Source organism: Miscanthus floridulus, chromosome 14 (assembly GCF_019320115.1).
Source record: "Miscanthus floridulus cultivar M001 chromosome 14, ASM1932011v1, whole genome shotgun sequence".
Lineage (NCBI taxonomy): Eukaryota > Viridiplantae > Streptophyta > Magnoliopsida > Poales > Poaceae > Miscanthus > Miscanthus floridulus.
In genome coordinates, this window is record NC_089593.1 from 32,422,859 (window position 1) to 32,439,980 (window position 17,122).

Sequence of the window (17,122 nt, forward strand, 5' to 3'; positions counted from 1 at the left end):
AAAAAGTATAAATATTTATAATATCAAATAAATGTCATTAGATTAATTACGAAATGTATTTTAATAAATTAATTTGGAGTAATAAATGTGAATACTATTTGCTAGAAACTTGGTCAAACATGAACCATTTTACGTGGCACATAACCCATAGTTGCATTCTTTGTGGGACGGAGGTAGTACAAGATTATGAGTCACTATATCCGAAAACTGTGACAAACACCTTCCCATATGAAGATTTGCAACAGCATGGACTCAGGACTGGTGAGAGCACCATGTATTTTGGGAGCCCAGTGATCTTTTCTCCGTCTTTTTTTCTCTTTTTGCTATTTCTTACTCTCTCCCTTCCAAATTGTGAGTAGTCTTAGCTTTTTCTAAGTCAAACCTCTCCAGATTTGACCAAGTCTGCAGAAAAATGCACAGACATCTACAAAATCAAACAAGCATTAGATTAACCATGAAATATATTCTAATTGTGCATTTATTTGATATTGTATAGATGCTAGTACATATTTCTATAAACTTGGTCAAAGTTATACAAGTTTAACTTAGGACAAAACTAAAACGACTTATAATTTGAAATAGAGGACTATCTAGGAATACATCACTGCCGCCAGCCAAAAGGCACAACATGGTTCAGAACTTGAAGTTGCCACTGCTGCCATAGCAGGCTTCACCAGGATAGCGTGTGCGCCCCTCCATTGTTAGACCAGATGGCGTGTGCACCCCTCTATTGTCAGTTTTGGCACTGAACGCACCCTGTGCGTTGCTCTGCTCCATGAGGATCCAGTGCCTTTCTGAGTTTCTGAGAGGGCTGACCTTCACATGCTCAATGCATGGCAAATGGCACGCAGCCTGCTGCACGCACAAGCATGAGCCTGGTGAATGGTGATCACCAGCACAAAGAAACTCATCCGGTAGGATTTCGGGACATGACACGACACTGCACAGGAGAATAACAACATCATATTAGATGACACATTCAAGTAAGACAGCTGCCCCCTCTGAGATTTCAATGCTTTTTTTTTTTGTTGTAACCTTGAAAAGGTTAAGTACATCTAGCTTCAAGATCTTATTTTTGTATTCTTTTCTGAAGCAACTTACTTTTCATTTTTCTTGTAAAAAACCTTTAGCCTTTGCCTCTGGCGCTGATACCCCCATTTACAAGGACTGTGTATGCACAAACATCAGATTTAAGTCCTTCCTGCAACATCTCACGAAATAGTCCCTTAGCGTCCTCTAGAGATTCTGCTTTGCACTGTGTAACACTGTACATCAGGTTTAATTTTCATGTCTTTCATTTCGCTCAGCAACTTCCTATGCTTTTCTCTGAGAAGAAAGCTTCTCCTCTCCTTTGAAAGACCCTCCCATCCTTGCCGAAGGGTTTCCTACAGGAAACCATCCAATAGGACTGTATATGCAACTACATCAGGGTTAATGTCTGACTTTATCATTCGATAAAATAGTTTACGTGCTTCTTGGAAGCTACCAGCCCTGCAGTAACCATTCATCAGCACAGTGCATAAAGTGACATCAGGAGAGTGCCCTTGCTAGACCATATTACGGAACCATAAATGAGCATTGTACATATCTCCTTTTCTGACAGTAAACTGATATGAGTTCACCATACGAAATTACTTCAGGAACAACTTTCTTTTCCAACATCATGTTAAATACAGTTGAAGCTCTTTTGACATTGTCATCTCTACAAAATATTTCCTTGTTGAGCAACCCTACGAAACAGCTTGTAAGCATCGTCAGTGGAACCTGAATGCAAATAGCCACGAACCATAAGCATTGTACAGAACTTCAGTATTATCTAATCTTTTCCCTACTTTACTAAATATTTCCTCTGCTTTGCTCAGGTGGCCTCCCCTACAAAAACCATCAATTGCCAGTCCATAGGTTAGTGAGTTCTCCAACCCTTGATCTATCATGTGGTCTAGAAGGTCATCTACCACGGTAACAAGGCCTCTCTGGAAAAATCCACTGATCAATACATTATATGTAACTAGATCTGGTTTTATATTTTCCTTCAGCATCCTCTCGAATACCTGTAGAGCACTTTGTATTTCTCCCTTCAGACAGTAACCATTTATCAGGCATGTATAGTGGATTGTGTCAGGTGCCAAACCCCTAGCCATCATTTGAATCAGTAGTTTAACTGCCTCATCCATATTCCCAAGCTTGCAATAAGCATCCACAGCAATGTTATATACAGCTCCATCAAGATGGACCCCTGAATCCTTAAATTTCTGAAAGTGCACAATAATTTCAGATGTTTTACCTAACTTCCTAAAGCATTATAGAAGATAACCAACAATGTGACAATTTATCTCTATACCGTGGGATACCATGGCTTCACAATGATCAACTGCCCTCATTGTGTTTCCCATTTTGCAGTAACTGCGAATGAGATGGCTGTAACCATATACATCACGGGCACATTCCTGTTTGTTCTTTAATTCCAAGACCTTTTTAGCCTCTTCCAATTTAATTTCTTTGCACAGTCCATCTATTACCATATTATAAGCTATGGCCTCAATCGAAACGGAAATGCTAGGCTTAAGGCATCTGACGCCTCAGCTAGAATCGGACAGCTCCATACAAATAAAAAAATGAAAATGCTTACACCCAGCCCAACGGCCCAACACCATATTCTCTTGTCCACTCGTCCTCTCCACAAGCCTCTCGTCCACTCATCCTCTCCAGAAGGCTCTCCACTGCTCCGTCGTGCCGCCTCGGCATTCTTCATGTCGTCCGGCATCTCCACCGCATCCTAGCGCGGCTGCCCGTCTTTCTCCCTCTCCATGGCGCCTCCTGCCCACCATGGCCGCCCACCACGGTCCGTCTTCTCCACCGCAGTGACCCGCCGTGGCCTTCTCCACCGGAGCGGCGAGTTCTACACTGATGAACTGCACACATCGACGAGCTTCCATTCCCAAGCAGCAAGGAGACCTCCATTTCCAAGTAGCAAGGAGATGTTGCACTGAACGCACATGTTGCAAACATATATTTATGTTGCAAGTGTTTCATATCGGTGTTGCAAAAGTAGATCGGGATATTGCAAAAGTGGATCGGGATGTTGCACATGTTCCAAATGTTTCATCTTTATCAGGCGTATGTTGCAAAGTAGATCTGGATGTTACATATACATGCATGTTGCAAGAGTATTTTTCAAGTGGTTTCAGGTGTTTTGCAAGTGTTTTGTCTGGATGTTTCATATGTTTGCAATGGTTTTCAAGTGTTTTTCAGGTGTTTTTGCAAGTGTTTCAGACGCATGTTTCAAGTGTTTCATTTATCTTCTTTGACTGTTGCATCTGGATGTTTCGAAAGTAGATCGGGTTTGCACATGAGATGTGCGTAGGAAGTGGCCGACGGCGCGGACAACATCTGGGCAGCGCAGGTGACGTCTGAGGTGGCGTGGGCGATGTCCGGGTCGCTCGCTCGCTGAGCCGGTATTGTCCGATGCTAGCGCCCCGGACCGGACGTCCGGACGCTAGCAAGTCCCAATTGAAACCCTCTCCCTGGTGTCCCCTTGAAGAGCAGCATAAGCTAGATCATACATTCCACAACTGCAAAGACCAATCACAAATGACGAGTATCCATGTGCATCTGGTTTCACTCCCATTTTAATCATCTTAACCCACAACTGGAATGCTATGTCTGTTTTCTTTGCTTTTAAAAGAGACATAATGACTATTTTTAATGAATCAGCATTCAGATTTAATTGAGAGTATTTCATTTGTTCATAAGCTGCAACAACCATCTCTGCTTCACTGCTCTGTGCTACAAATTTGAGAACAAAATTTCAAGCCCAAGCTGATGGAACATATCCAAGCCTGAAAAGGTGACCAAGCATCTCGACTGTCGCTTGTGCATCATGGTATATCCTGTAAGCCTTGATTAAGCAATTGTTTGCAAATGAGAATGCCTGAGACATGTCACATGTTTTTTTCTGAGGTGATTCATGAGTGCTACGATTTCAGGACCACCCCTACCAGTTGGCAAAACAATATCACAGAACAAGGATACCAACATCTTCTCCTGGCATGAATGGGATAAAATGTGCATGATCTCTGAATAGGTTGAAAAGTCATGACGAAACCCAATACTCTTGGTATCTTTAGAGTAGGCAAATGCAACAGCAGGTTTCCTCTTTAGACAGCAGAGTGCCTGCACAACACTATCAGAGCTCAAAACTAGGGATTGTTTACGGATGATTTTATTTGGAGTAAAATTTGGCTTTTCATCGCCACTCAAGTATTCTGATAGAACTGAAGCAGTGAGAGCTGAGAGGGGGCAAGAAAAATTTTCCCTGGGGAAAACCCTCCAGCGTCTGAACCATTCAGCAGTGCCTGACTCCACATGAGCATTGTAAATATGGATCTTTCAGCCCTGCATTTGGCCCATCATATGTAAAAAGGGATCTGCCGGCGTGTAATAAGAAAGAGAGAGAGAAAAAAAATTCAATCAAATCATGAACTTGCTGGTGAATGAACTTTAATATAATATAAGTAGGAACCTGTGTAACTTCTAATATCACAAATCAGAATTATATAAACATTTTAGAAACCTTAAGAAATTGTTCCTAAATAGGATGTATTAAAGGAGTACTCCCAACTCATTTGCACCAGCAAAAGCAGCCAAAAGAACACTCCAGTTGTGAGTATGATTTCACCTCCTAACGACTCACTCTCATAGACACATATAAGCTGGGTCACGGTAGCAGTACCTAGACCACTTGCTCAAAGAAGAAAATATTCACAGGGGTTGTTGCATACTTGCATGGATCAGAATATCACAGTGGTGCCGCCATGAGCGTCAAATCCCAAGCGGCCAAATAAGCTAGCAAGGGCAACATAAGTTATTAAACAGTCAAAACATGTTATAAGAATTATAAAAAAGTATACAAAAAGAGAATGAACCATAGTGTTAAAGCGATAGCTTTGAGAAGATGATTCTAAATATCTTTCCCACAGTGTTAGACCATCTTGCAATTCCCACGGAAAAATGATGACCGGTATTAGAATTAGGGGTGTAAATAGTACTAATATTTCTTGACATTCAGTCCGAACAAAGGGCTTCAGTATCCGTTGCATATCTGTATCAAGATCTTCAATTTTTTTAGTGAAACATGAGGGGTTTTACCCCCTACTGAGCTTTATATTTTAAAAGAAAAGGTACAAAAAGGTTCCCTAAAACAAAATCAGGAGACAAAAACGGTTACAAAGAAAATTGAAAGAATTACACATAAGCTTCTAGCAAGAGATTCAAATTTGGATATATATATATATATATATATATATATATATATATGATGTCAAAAACCATTCATATGTTATCTGACACAGCTGACAATATCGGTTCCTAAATCCAAATCCGATTAATACTGTAGATATATATCTATATTCGTGCCAAGGGCATAAAAGGACATGTGGATGGAGGTCACCGGCAGCCAATGACGTGTGGGTGGGGTGAAGATAAAAAAAGTACATCAAAAGTTGAGTGGCAAATAATCAAATATAAACATGAAAATTCACGACCGGTCCTTCAAGTTGACAAGGGCTGTCATCTAGGTCCCTAATGAACTTGGCTTCGGGTGCTATCCAGGTCAAACTCGCTCTGGATGATGACGCGGTGCGCTGGCGTGGCTCCTACATGTAGGGCCCACATGTCAGTTGGTTATATTTCTGTTTATTTTTATTTTTTTCTGATGTGGCACGCTGACTTTTAAAAAAACAATTTATTACTTTTTCATATGAGGTTAGATTAAGACAAACTTATAACAAAGTTGTAGCCCTCGATAGGATCTACAACTTTATAGTTGAAAAGTTTTTGAATTGAAATTGTTTAGGGTCCCAAAATATTATTATAAGTTTACAGATTTTAAAATTTGAAATTTAAAATTATTAAAAAATCTCGGATGTTGACATGGCGTATACTAAAGCTATAGTTCTCAATACAATCTATAATTTTGTAGTTGAAAAGTTTTTATTTGAAGTTGTTTAGTGCCCCAAATATGTGTTCTAACTTTATAGATTTTGTAGTCTAAACCATTGCCTTCATGCTGCTGGCCATTCCATCTGACATCATCAAAATTGAAAACACATGGCTTAAATAATGGCCAGTTCCAAGTTTTCACCTAAGACATGGTTTCAACAAATGTTCAACATAATTAATGGTGGCCCATCATCCATTCCAGCAAATCATACAGCACAAACAGAGAACCTTAGTTCCATGCATGTTACACACTCCACTTCTGCTAGTAGCTCCGCTAATAGCATCCATCAATGCAGATTCATCGGAAAAATGCATGAACAAAATCTGAACGCCACCAAAGCATGTCAGACCAATATTTACATCATCATACTTATGTTGTATTTTACACATGGAAATTCACCAAAACAGACAAGGACCCCCTCAAAAAAGCACAACAAAGCATGTCAGACCAATATTTACATCACCATACTTGTGCTGTATTTTACACAGGGAAATTCACCAAAACAGACAAGTACCCCCTCAAAAAGCACAACAAAGCATGTCAGACCAATATTTACATCATCATACTTGTGCTGTATTTTACATAAGGAAATTCACCAATACAGACTAGGACCCCATAGAGCCTAATCCTTCAGTAGAAAATCATTTACAAGCACCATTTTCTGCTGAGTAAATGCTGAACTCATAAAGGCATTTCCAAGCATATGGCCTGCATCAGCAAACCTCCATCAATCTTGAGAACCTGCACAAAATGGCCAAAATGGCAAATAGTTAGTTCAATGAAGAATCCTTTTGCAGAACCCAAGGTTGCCATGTGCATTAGGAATGACACGCACCTGTCCTGTCATGTAGTTTCCTGTAGGATTTAGGACCAAAAACTCAATTAACCCTGCATTCCTCGGCTGTACCGTACCGTCCTGCAAGTCACATCAATCATCAGTATTTAATCAATATTTAGTGGTGACTGAAAATAATGAACTGTGCAGGGGATGTGACTGAAAATAATCCAAAAGTCTAGGCTCTGTTCGCTTGAGCTTATAAGTCAGAATCAGCCCTACTTTTTCAGCTATGGAACAGTATTTTTCTCTCACAACAAATCAGACGCAACAGCAATAAGTCCTGCTGAACAGAGCCCTAGTCCTATATAACTTCATCCACACCTCAGTCTAGGTGTGGATGAACTTGTTCAAGGGATTTGGTTCCTATATCACTTCATTGTTTTTCACTGAAAGAGTTTTTTTTAGTTACTTATAGAATTCGTGTATAATATAATAATTGTACTTGGCCAAGGTGTACATAGCTTAATTCAAGGGGGGGAAAAGGGCTACAACATAATGCACATACCAAGGGGCTGACAGTTTTCTCCTATCAATGTTCTCTCCAATTTCAGCAATGTGTATAGGTGCACTAGCATTCACCTGCATATATTCAAATCTGTTTGAGAAGTCGGGCTACCCTAAAGTTTTATATGAGCTAACAAAAGGATGAAGGTCAGACCTTGATGTTCTCATTTCCGTATTCCTTAGCTATTGACTTTGTAAAGCCGATGAGCTCAGCTTTAAAAGCACAATAGTTCGATTGCATGGTATTACTAGCAATACTAGCAACTGATGCTATGTTGATGACTTTTCCCTGCATTCCATAAAGCAAGCATTACTCATGGTAACATAAATATGAATAGCAAGCTATTTTTTAACATGACTTCTTAAAGTCAGAACACAAAACAAATACAGTACATTCTATTTTGAAATCCAATTAAAGTCATTGAGAGTAAGCAGTTGTAAAATTAACTTTGCTATTACAATGGTATTTCTATCATAAAAGGTATCTGTTTCTATATTTCATATGTGCTATCAGAAGTTAACTCCAGAAATAGCAAAAACATTCTATACCTCTAAAAAATACTTTTTCTTCTTCATCATGATCTTTGTAGCAGTCTACAAGAATGTGTAGATTAGGATGAATAAAGTTCATTCAAGTAACCGAACAAAGAGAAGGGCAACAGAAACTTACTTGGGTACAGAGGAAAGCGCCAGTAAGATTCAAATCTATCACTTCCTGCCATTCAGTTTTCTTCATTCTTGTCAACAAAGCATCTCTTTTAATGCCTGATAACAGCATGTTGCTTTAAGCTCAAAAATATAAAAAAACACAAACTACAATGGAGCCCAATCTGCACTGTTCACGAGAGCATCTATTGTGCCCCACTTATCAACCACCTAGTAGATTCCCAAAGTAATCATAAGTGAGGTTATAGTGAAGAATTGATGTAAAAATCAATTTATAAGTTCAGTTCCATTACATAAACAAACTGCACTTACTGCTCTCATCATAGATTTCCTATCATCCTCATTAGAGACATCTGCCCTAAAGGGAAAAGCTTGACCACCGGATGCTTGTATTTGGAAAAATATCATTGAAATTAACCAATTGAATCTAGGAAAAGAAAACCATATGGAATTTTGTATGCTATAATTTTTATATTTATAGGTAGATCTCAATATTCAAAATTCAATTGAACTGCTGTGCTAACCGTGGCGAACTTTCAAAGTGATCTAAAATAACTACATTTCCTTTTAAATAAACAAATTTGCTATAAATATGGTTCAATCAACCACATTAGACAAATATATTTCTATTTCTTGCTAATTATTATCGTTACTATTACTATCTACTAGTTTGTAAAAAAGTTTACGAAGTGTCAATGAAATAAATGAAAATATGAATGTATAATTAGATTTTAAATTGCAGTTGGGTTGACTTCTGAAATGTGCAATTGTTCTGAAGTTGCATTTTCTCGTGAACAACAATGCTAATTCACCATAATGATGTCATTCTTACTCACAAAGAACGGAAGATTATGAATGATAATACTTTAATGTATTCCAGTATAAGGATAAAAGGATAGAAAAGTACAAAATAGAATTAAAACATCCAAAAATTATGAGATCATGAGAATAAGGAATCAACAAAAGTTCTCCCTGGCATAAACCGATTGGCTTTAGAAAAACTAAAGCGACTAACCAGTAAGCATTAGATAGTGAAAACACACATGAACCATTATAGGGTCAACCTCGTCGTAAAATCTAACATGAAATGGATAGATAACCAAGAAACAACAAACAAAATATATCTGCAATTATGAAATATGTGAATCAACAAGCTCACTTCTTTGGACACCTCGTCGGCCTCTTTTGTGGACCGGGCATAGTTTGTTAGGGTAGGGGCGGTTGTGCCTACCCCTCCATGTAAAAAGGCCTAGTGTCCAATAGATCTGAGGACCTATATGTAAATTTGTGAACCAAACGGGGTAGGGAGGAAGATTGCCTCCTCCCACCTCCCTTATAAATAGAAGCCAAGGGGCAAGGGCAAAGGGGCTCTCCTGATTTTCCCATAACCCTAATCTTTTGGCACTTTACCCTATCCCCCTAACATCATGTATTCTTGTCTAAATCATGCTCTGTTTGTTGAATTTGACTAAGATCCATAAAATGAAATTCAATTGACAAATTTGATAAGCTAATGTTAAAATGAAAAACTTGCTTTTCAATCAATGGCAACAAAGGCTGATCAAACCTAAGATCTTGCTTAATATAGGGGTACATTCAGCACTAAATTTAAGAGGACTTTGCATTAGATTTAAAGCACTAAATTTGAGAGGATTTTGCATTAGATTTAAATAAGCAAAATGTAAAAAACTAAACATACCACCAGAGTGTATAACTAAAATAGCTAGTACACTAGGCAGAGCATATCCCCTAAACCACATAGTCCGATCTCCATGCCTGAGAAAACCCAGTACTATGCCTACCACAACGACATTACAACGGCATGGGATGTAACCGGAAAGGAAAGAGATGATTTTATGCCTACCACAACGACACGAGACGTAACGGGAAAGGAAAGAGAAGGAAAGAGATGATTTTACCAGGTAACTGAGCACCAGCAGAGAGCGCGAACTGGCGCCCTTCGCGCCATAAGAAATGCGAACTGGCGCCCTTCACGCCATAAGAAACGAGGCATGGTTCAGAGTCATCTGGCAAATCTTGCATTACCCTTCTCCAAAGGGTTGTAGGAGGGGGCCTCTTATCCTCACCTGAGGATTGCAATCAAATCAACATCAACCGAAAACCTTCTTTCGAACTTTTTTTCTCAACAAATACCTCCATTACCAAAATGAACAAAAACCAAATCACCCGGAACTAATCTTGGGGCAAAGAACGAACGGAATAGAAGTTCAACATAGTTTTCAAAATCGCCAAGAACAAAAAAGAACCGAACAGGAGTGCAACTTAGTTCCCAAAATTGCAAGACCCTTCTTTCAAAAACAAGAAACATATTCCCTAAATTACCCGGAACAGCCATGAAATCAATCATAAGAACTTACGAAGTGCGGCTCCCGTGAATGAGGTGCACACCGTCCTAGTAGAGGCATGACCGTAGACGTGGAGCTGGAGGTGCACACCGTCCTAGTGGAAGCGTAGACCGTAGACGTGGAGGCTGGAGTTGGGGGTGGCGGTGGAGGTGGCGGAGCTCCATCGCCACCGCCCACGCCACGCCTCATGTCGCTCACGTGCGAGATGGCGTCGAGGTGAAGTGATGCTCTCATACGGCGGAGCCGCTTCAATGCCATCTTTTTCACAAGACGGGGGATGATTTTACCCTCGCCTGATGCAATTTCTGGTGAAACCCTCATGTCTTTTGCAAATTTCTGGGAAGTGTTTGTGATAATGGATAGAGGGGGCTGAGCTAAATAGTGGGTGAACTTAGGAGGTTAGAGCTAAATAGTTGGGACACTTGTGGGAGGGCAAACAAGGTAGTATTTTATCTCCGCAAAAAAGTAGTATTTCAGTAATTTCGACTTCCTTCTATGAAATAATAATGCTGAGATGATTGAATTTGATTACAAAGATAAAAAATGTTTCATATTGGGGGGGGGGGGGGTTCTGAAAAAATTGGAAAGTTCTGCTGACTTTGATTATTTAATATAGATTAAAAAATGAAAATTGAAAATTTGGTTTTTACACTCAGGTGAAATAATTCCACCTCTTTGTTTTTTTTCATAGTAAAAAATCATTTCCTAGCGAGGCTTGTGATTTCGATTAGTATATGTGCATTTATTTCCTCCATCTAAAAAACAATTTCTCATATATTCAGAATCGGCCAATATTTTGATGATAATTCATCCTTTTTACAGTGATTTATGACTTCTACTTGATGTTTCAATAATCGCAACTCAATGTTGCACATGTGCCATCAAACTGTTTCACGGAGACTGAATAGTGTGGCTAATAAGAATATTTGTTGACATGGAAGATTGAGAAAAAAGAGAGACAAACATCGTTGCTATGGGTATGGGTAACATCTCGGCTCTCGCGCATCGCATTGCCGGCCGGCTGGCCTCCTTTGTCAGCCGCCCGTTCTTGTCCTTTCTCCCATCACGGCTTGCCTCCTTTGATAACTCCAAGGCAAGCATCCTTCGTCCACTGTTGGCCTCACTCACTCAGCAATAATCAGCTGCCACTGCTGCCGTGTCTCAGAAGGAGGCGTTGCGGTCATGGCGGCGTCGAAGCCCATCCTGTACAGCGCGTGGATCAGCTCCTGCTCCTTCCGAGTCCGGATCGCCCTCAACCTCAAAGGTAACTGGATCAAACCGCTGGCTCTGGTTTCCTGCTCCACAGACGACGCGCGAATCTTGCCCAAAACAGGAGTCTCGTTACCGGGAGATGGGGAGTTCGGGACAATGTGTCCTTTTCTTGATCTATTAATCAGTTCGATAGATTTTTGGGGAAATCGGTGGCTAGTTACATGAGATAAAAACAAGTTGATTGTGCAGATCTTCACCTGTCTTTTGACTATGTAGCTCGTGAGAAATGCATTATATATATCATATATGGTAATGTTCTAATTAATCGATGGACAGAAAAGAAGTATGTGTGAATCCAACTTAGTAATAAAGTTCTGTAAATGCTCCGACGGTAGACTACTCAAGTTTGACTGCAAGTTGAAGCACGCAAGATTAAAGCATCTTGTTCTATTGCTTGTCATTTAATCATTACTTTTTCTGTGAACTAATTGTTCCAATTTCTCTGTGATGAAGGTGTGGATTATGAGTACAGGGCTGTGACACGGACCGATCTAGGTTAGCAATACAAATAATCTTGTATTACATACATACATCAACTTTATGTCTGAAAGGTGTGATACATGGAGGGAAAGAAATGTAACTATTAAGTTGTTAACATTAACTATACTTGTTCCGATAATTGTGACCCCATTGTAGATTATGAAAAGATCAATCCAATCAAGTATGTCCCAGCATTGGTTGATGGAGATTTTGTTGTTTGTGACTCCCTGGCAATCATATTGGTGAGCTATATTCTTCTTTAATTTCTTGATCTTTAAATTGCCACTTCAGTATTATTGACAAACTTCTTGCTTTCTGTTTAGTATCTTGAAGACAAATATCCTCAACACCCTCTTCTGCCTCAAGATCTCAAAAAGAAAGCTATAAATCTGCAGGTACCCAAATACTCGATAGGTTTTATGGTATGAAAACTAAGGTTTTCTTAAGGTTTTTGAAATTACAAGACTACAGGGTATTCAAGTATTTAATAAGATATCCATGCTTTATTTTGCAACTTTTTTTTGAGAGCCTGTATTTTGCAAGTAATACTCACTTTTAAATAACAAATAAAGGAACAAAAGGACCAACGGGGTCCCAGGATCATCTCAAGTGTACACACCTAACATTGTAAATCACCAATGCCATATGGATGATGGATGTTTCTTACTTCTCTGCAGATTGCAAATATAGTGTGTTCGAGCATTCAACCTCTTCAATGTTATGCAGTAATTGTGGGTTCATTACAACCAATGACTGTTAATGAAATATTGTGTTTCCTTTATCAGTATTGATGTAATGATCTATGGTTTATGCTATTCCCATGGCAGGGTCTGCTTGATGGCAAGTTAGACTCAGATGAGAGCCTTCAGATTGTTCGGAATTACACCGACAAGGGATTTAAAGGTGTGATTTGTTGCACTCTGTAATTGAATTGTTTTTTGGTCATTGCATATCGCTCTTCCTTGAGTACACCTCTGAAAATTGGGTAGAAATATGGTGTACCATTACAGATGGCATTTCCTTGTAACACCTAATAAACTTGGCCTTTGTCAGTTTCTTTCATACTCTCTTGTCCTTACTTTTTGTTGCATATATTTTGTGTGTACGCACTATGACTTTTCCCCTGGATTTGCTCAGCAATTGAAAAACTTCTGGAAGGTTGTGACAGTAAATATGCTACTGGAGACGAAGTCCAACTGGTTAGTGCTTTAGACTAGTCCTGTAATCATCTTCCTTGTGCCTAAAAGGTTCCTGTTGCACTGGTTCTGTCCATTTGCTCTAGAGTACTTCCTGAATTTATTTACTTGATGATCAATTTAATATGAACCTTGGTACTTCAATTATTGCATTGTTTCACATTGGATGTTACCAAATATCTGCTGCTGTGTGTTTTGTGCTCTTGAACAGGCAGATGTGTTTCTTGCGCCCCAGATCCATGCAGGCGTGACACGCTTCCGAATTGATATGGTACGATATGAAACCTGACATCACCTCTATCTAGATGTAAAATCATTTCTCCTGAGCAATGCTCAGAAGCCAGAAAACTAATGCATAGAAGCGGTTGCTTTGTGCAGTCAAACTACCCTCTTTTGGAGAGGTTCTACAAAGTCTATATGGAGATCCCAGCATTTCAAGTAGCGGCTCCTGAAAAACAGCCAGATGCGCCTGCGTCCCCATACTGAAATGAAATCTGCAGCCATGTTCAGATAGATGCCTGTATAGATTCAAAATAATTTACTTGGGTCACCATCATTCCACGGTAATCTATGGATTACTTGGGGATATTGTAACTAGTCAAAAAAAATTTTCTGCTTAATGAAATACGTGTTATAAGGACACACTCTTGAAAAAAAAAATCTGCAGCCATGTTCAGAAAGATGCCTGTACAGATTCAAAATAATTATGCCTGTAGAGATTCAAAATAATTAGGACGTTTGAAGTAAATGAAGTTGTTGCTTCGTCCACCTAGTGTGGAGGCGTGTTACAAAAAGGAACTAGAGATATTTTGGAATCGTGCTGTACTAGAAAATTCTTAAACTCGCTCAAAATATTTGAAGCTCCAAATATGCTTTGGTGGATTCGTCCCTTCAGCCTGGCCTTTCAATCCATCGTTTTAGCTCGCGCTAAGCCGCCCCACCGGCTCAGGCTTTGAGCTTGCGCCATCGCGTTAAAATGCACCTTAGTCCAATAGGCTGAGCCGTGATTCATCGACGAGCCCAACAAACAACCAAACGAAATTTTGGGCTCTAGTTTATGCCATAAGCTAAATTTAAGACCAAATTGGTAATTGAGTGGCCTGTTGCACTACTGAGCACAATTAATAAAGAAGGTCAAATAAAAGAACATTTTAAACAAAGTGATATTTCGACACTAGCTCTACTTTATTAACCAAGACTATAACAATATTACATGCAACCAGCAAACTCAAACATTGCCAATAACTTCTGCATGAAGATTTAGTGGATTATAGATTAGTAAGTCAAACTGTGGCTCTGTCAGACTGCCACAATTACACAAATCTTACAATACACACAGTTCATTTAGCAACCCCCTATTTCAACACTAGAAAAAAGAATAGACCTCATCAACTTTAACAACAAACAGGAGTACAGAGTCAGGCAGTAACTAATCAAAGGATAGGCATGCACCACCCCCTGCTTCAACACATTCGAAGGGATCGCTTATAGACAAATCATGGGCATGATTGATATGCAAAAACTCATGGCGACACCTTTTAGTAAAATAAAACCGAGCGCATCTTGAAGCCCTTTTCTCCAGCTGGAGCTGCTCTGCAAGAAATCTAGCAGTCACAGTGTACCTTTCACATTGAAATGTCATTCGGCCTGTTCGCTGGTTGGATTCTGGGCTGGTTTGGGCTGGCTGGTGCTGGTTTGTTGTGAGAGGAAAACACTGTTGGCTGGCTGGTTTGGGCTGGCTGAAACCAACAAGCGAACAGGCTGATTGACTCCAGCATCTTTGCGTTCAGTACAAAGAATGTTGCAAAGTTAACTTGTGACTTTATGCCTCGATAATACTTATTCAACACAACTGTCTTGAGATGGATGTCAAGGCCTTTGATAAGATTACAATGTTTACGGCGCCATAAATTCTTGTCTCCATCCTGGCATGACTTAAAAGGAAAAAAACAGTATACAAACACAACCAATTCAAGAAGAATTGACACAATAGTAAACCAGATCCAAAGAATATATGAACACAATGAATTTACTAGTTTAGTATGTATACCTGGATATACAACTTCTCCAAGCATGGGAAGCATCTCATTAAGTTAATAATCACATCCAGGCTAAGATTAGAAATATAGACTGCTAAAATCTTGATAGTACATGCCGGCATTGTCGAGTTAATGATCCAGAATTCCTTTATGCGGCATGGCTGCACGAAACATGCGTCGGCACATTTATAAAATTCGATATTTTCAAGTTTTTTCTGCACACAGAAAAGCAACTCAGAACCTGTAGGCAAGAGGTAGAAAACCAAGAGGTACCTCAATAATCGTTGAGCCCAAAGCGAGCCTGGAAGAGCCCCCATCAGCATAACTCAGGCAACCCAAGGTCTCCAGATTAGGTGCTGAAATAACTGATACTCGTAGTCCCGTGCCCGTTCGTGGTGATCGATGATACAGAATCCTTTTAAGGCAAGGGGCATCCTCGACAATGAATTCTTCTAAGATGGTCATTGTTCCGTCATACACAGCACTCACCCCAATGCTTGTAAGGCTAGCTGAGTTGATCCTGACACAGCGGCAGCCAAAGATTCTGCGAAGCAGCAAGCCCTCGAGGACGGGAGAAGCAGCAATGATGCTATGCAGGGAATCCTCCGAAATGATGACCCGTTGAAGTGCGAGCTTCTTGAGCCGGGGGAACTGAAGCGACTGGGTGATGTCGTCAGAGAGGTGGCAATGGCTGAAAGTGGCGACGAGAACCGGAAGGTAGATGCCGGCGGAGGTGGCAGTTTCAACCCATCCGTCGCAAAGCAGTCAATCTCCTGGAGGCTGTCGAGGGCGGGGGATCGGAGCCAAGCATCCACAGTGGCGGGGTGGTCCTGTAGGTGTTGTGCGGGGAAGCGAAAGCGGCGGCCGGGGCCACGGTGGGCAGAGACGATGCGGGAGACGACATTGATGGTGACGAGGAGGTCACCGCCGTCGAGGTTGAGAGGGGCGGAGCGCCAGAGATGGCGCCACCGGGTGGCGAGGATTTGGGTGCGGGCGGCATCCTTGGTGGGGAGGAGAGAGATGACCTCACCGAGAATGGCGTCCGGGAGGCGGCTGATTCGGTCGACCCCATCTTCTTCCTCTACGCCGGCTCCGGGTTCGTCTCCCAAGGTTGCAGGAGGACTGGAATCAGGCGCACTCGTCGCTAGTAGCGGCAAGATGTTTGCTTCGCTCTCCTGTTCCGGGCTCTCGGCTGCCTCCAGCTTCCTTCTCTTGGCACGGCGAGCCGCCGCCAGAGTCTCCATGGCCGCCGGCCGGTGAGTTGATTGGGGGCGCGGAAAGGGAAAACACCACGGCTGGCTGAAGCTCCGTAGGGTTTGGGTGCGAGCGTGCGTGCAGCATCCAGATTCCAGAGGCCTCCCGTTCCCGGCCCATGGGCTTTTGACTTCACAACCAATTTCGATTTTCAAATGCAGCACCACTGCGGAATGATTAGAGCTGCACCTGCTGCTTCCAACAATTAGAGGTCCTCCTATAAAAAAACAATTACTACATAAAGCAGCATAGGGAAAAATCTTCTTTCGATTAACAACACCAGTATCATCAGGTTGCTCTCTGTTTGTGCAGATAAGACACCCAAAAACCTGCATGTGGACAATACGTTTTTATTAGACTAGGTAGCGTGTCCTTGCGTTGCTACGGGATAACTAACAATTTATACTAAAAACACACGGATCGTACGATAAGATAACAATACTGTTAAATTAAATACCAACGTTAAATTGACATTTAATCCAAAAGGCAAAGTTTATGAATTTAAC

The 17,122-nt window shown here is 40.7% G+C and overlaps 2 protein-coding genes and 2 pseudogenes across 2 annotated transcripts; 1 reads left to right on the plus strand and 3 right to left on the minus strand.

Moving 5' to 3' along the window:
• Positions 1–1,126: 1,126 nt before the first annotated feature.
• On the minus strand, positions 1,127–4,816 carry LOC136503316 (pentatricopeptide repeat-containing protein At2g26790, mitochondrial-like; annotated as a pseudogene).
• Positions 4,817–6,682: 1,866 nt separating this feature from the next.
• Positions 6,683–10,696, minus strand: LOC136503317 (3-oxoacyl-[acyl-carrier-protein] reductase 4-like). Its single transcript, XM_066498438.1, has 10 exons — positions 10,466–10,696; positions 9,929–9,998; positions 9,171–9,236; positions 8,322–8,404; positions 8,177–8,219; positions 8,014–8,111; positions 7,893–7,937; positions 7,498–7,632; positions 6,837–6,917; positions 6,683–6,742 (listed from the first exon to the last, which is right to left on the minus strand). Exons 1-10 carry the CDS (start codon positions 10,694–10,696, stop codon positions 6,683–6,685), a joined length of 912 nt encoding a protein of 303 aa, XP_066354535.1.
• Positions 10,697–11,445: 749 nt separating this feature from the next.
• On the plus strand, positions 11,446–13,989 carry LOC136505001 (glutathione S-transferase-like). Its single transcript, XM_066500056.1, has 9 exons — positions 11,446–11,639; positions 12,101–12,142; positions 12,284–12,369; positions 12,451–12,522; positions 12,805–12,858; positions 12,955–13,030; positions 13,265–13,326; positions 13,535–13,594; positions 13,702–13,989. Exons 1-9 carry the CDS (start codon positions 11,558–11,560, stop codon positions 13,807–13,809), a joined length of 642 nt encoding a protein of 213 aa, XP_066356153.1. The 5' UTR covers positions 11,446–11,557; the 3' UTR covers positions 13,810–13,989.
• Positions 13,990–14,577: 588 nt separating this feature from the next.
• LOC136505399 (F-box/FBD/LRR-repeat protein At5g53840-like) lies at positions 14,578–16,687 on the minus strand (annotated as a pseudogene).
• Between the last annotated feature and the right edge of the window lie 435 nt (positions 16,688–17,122).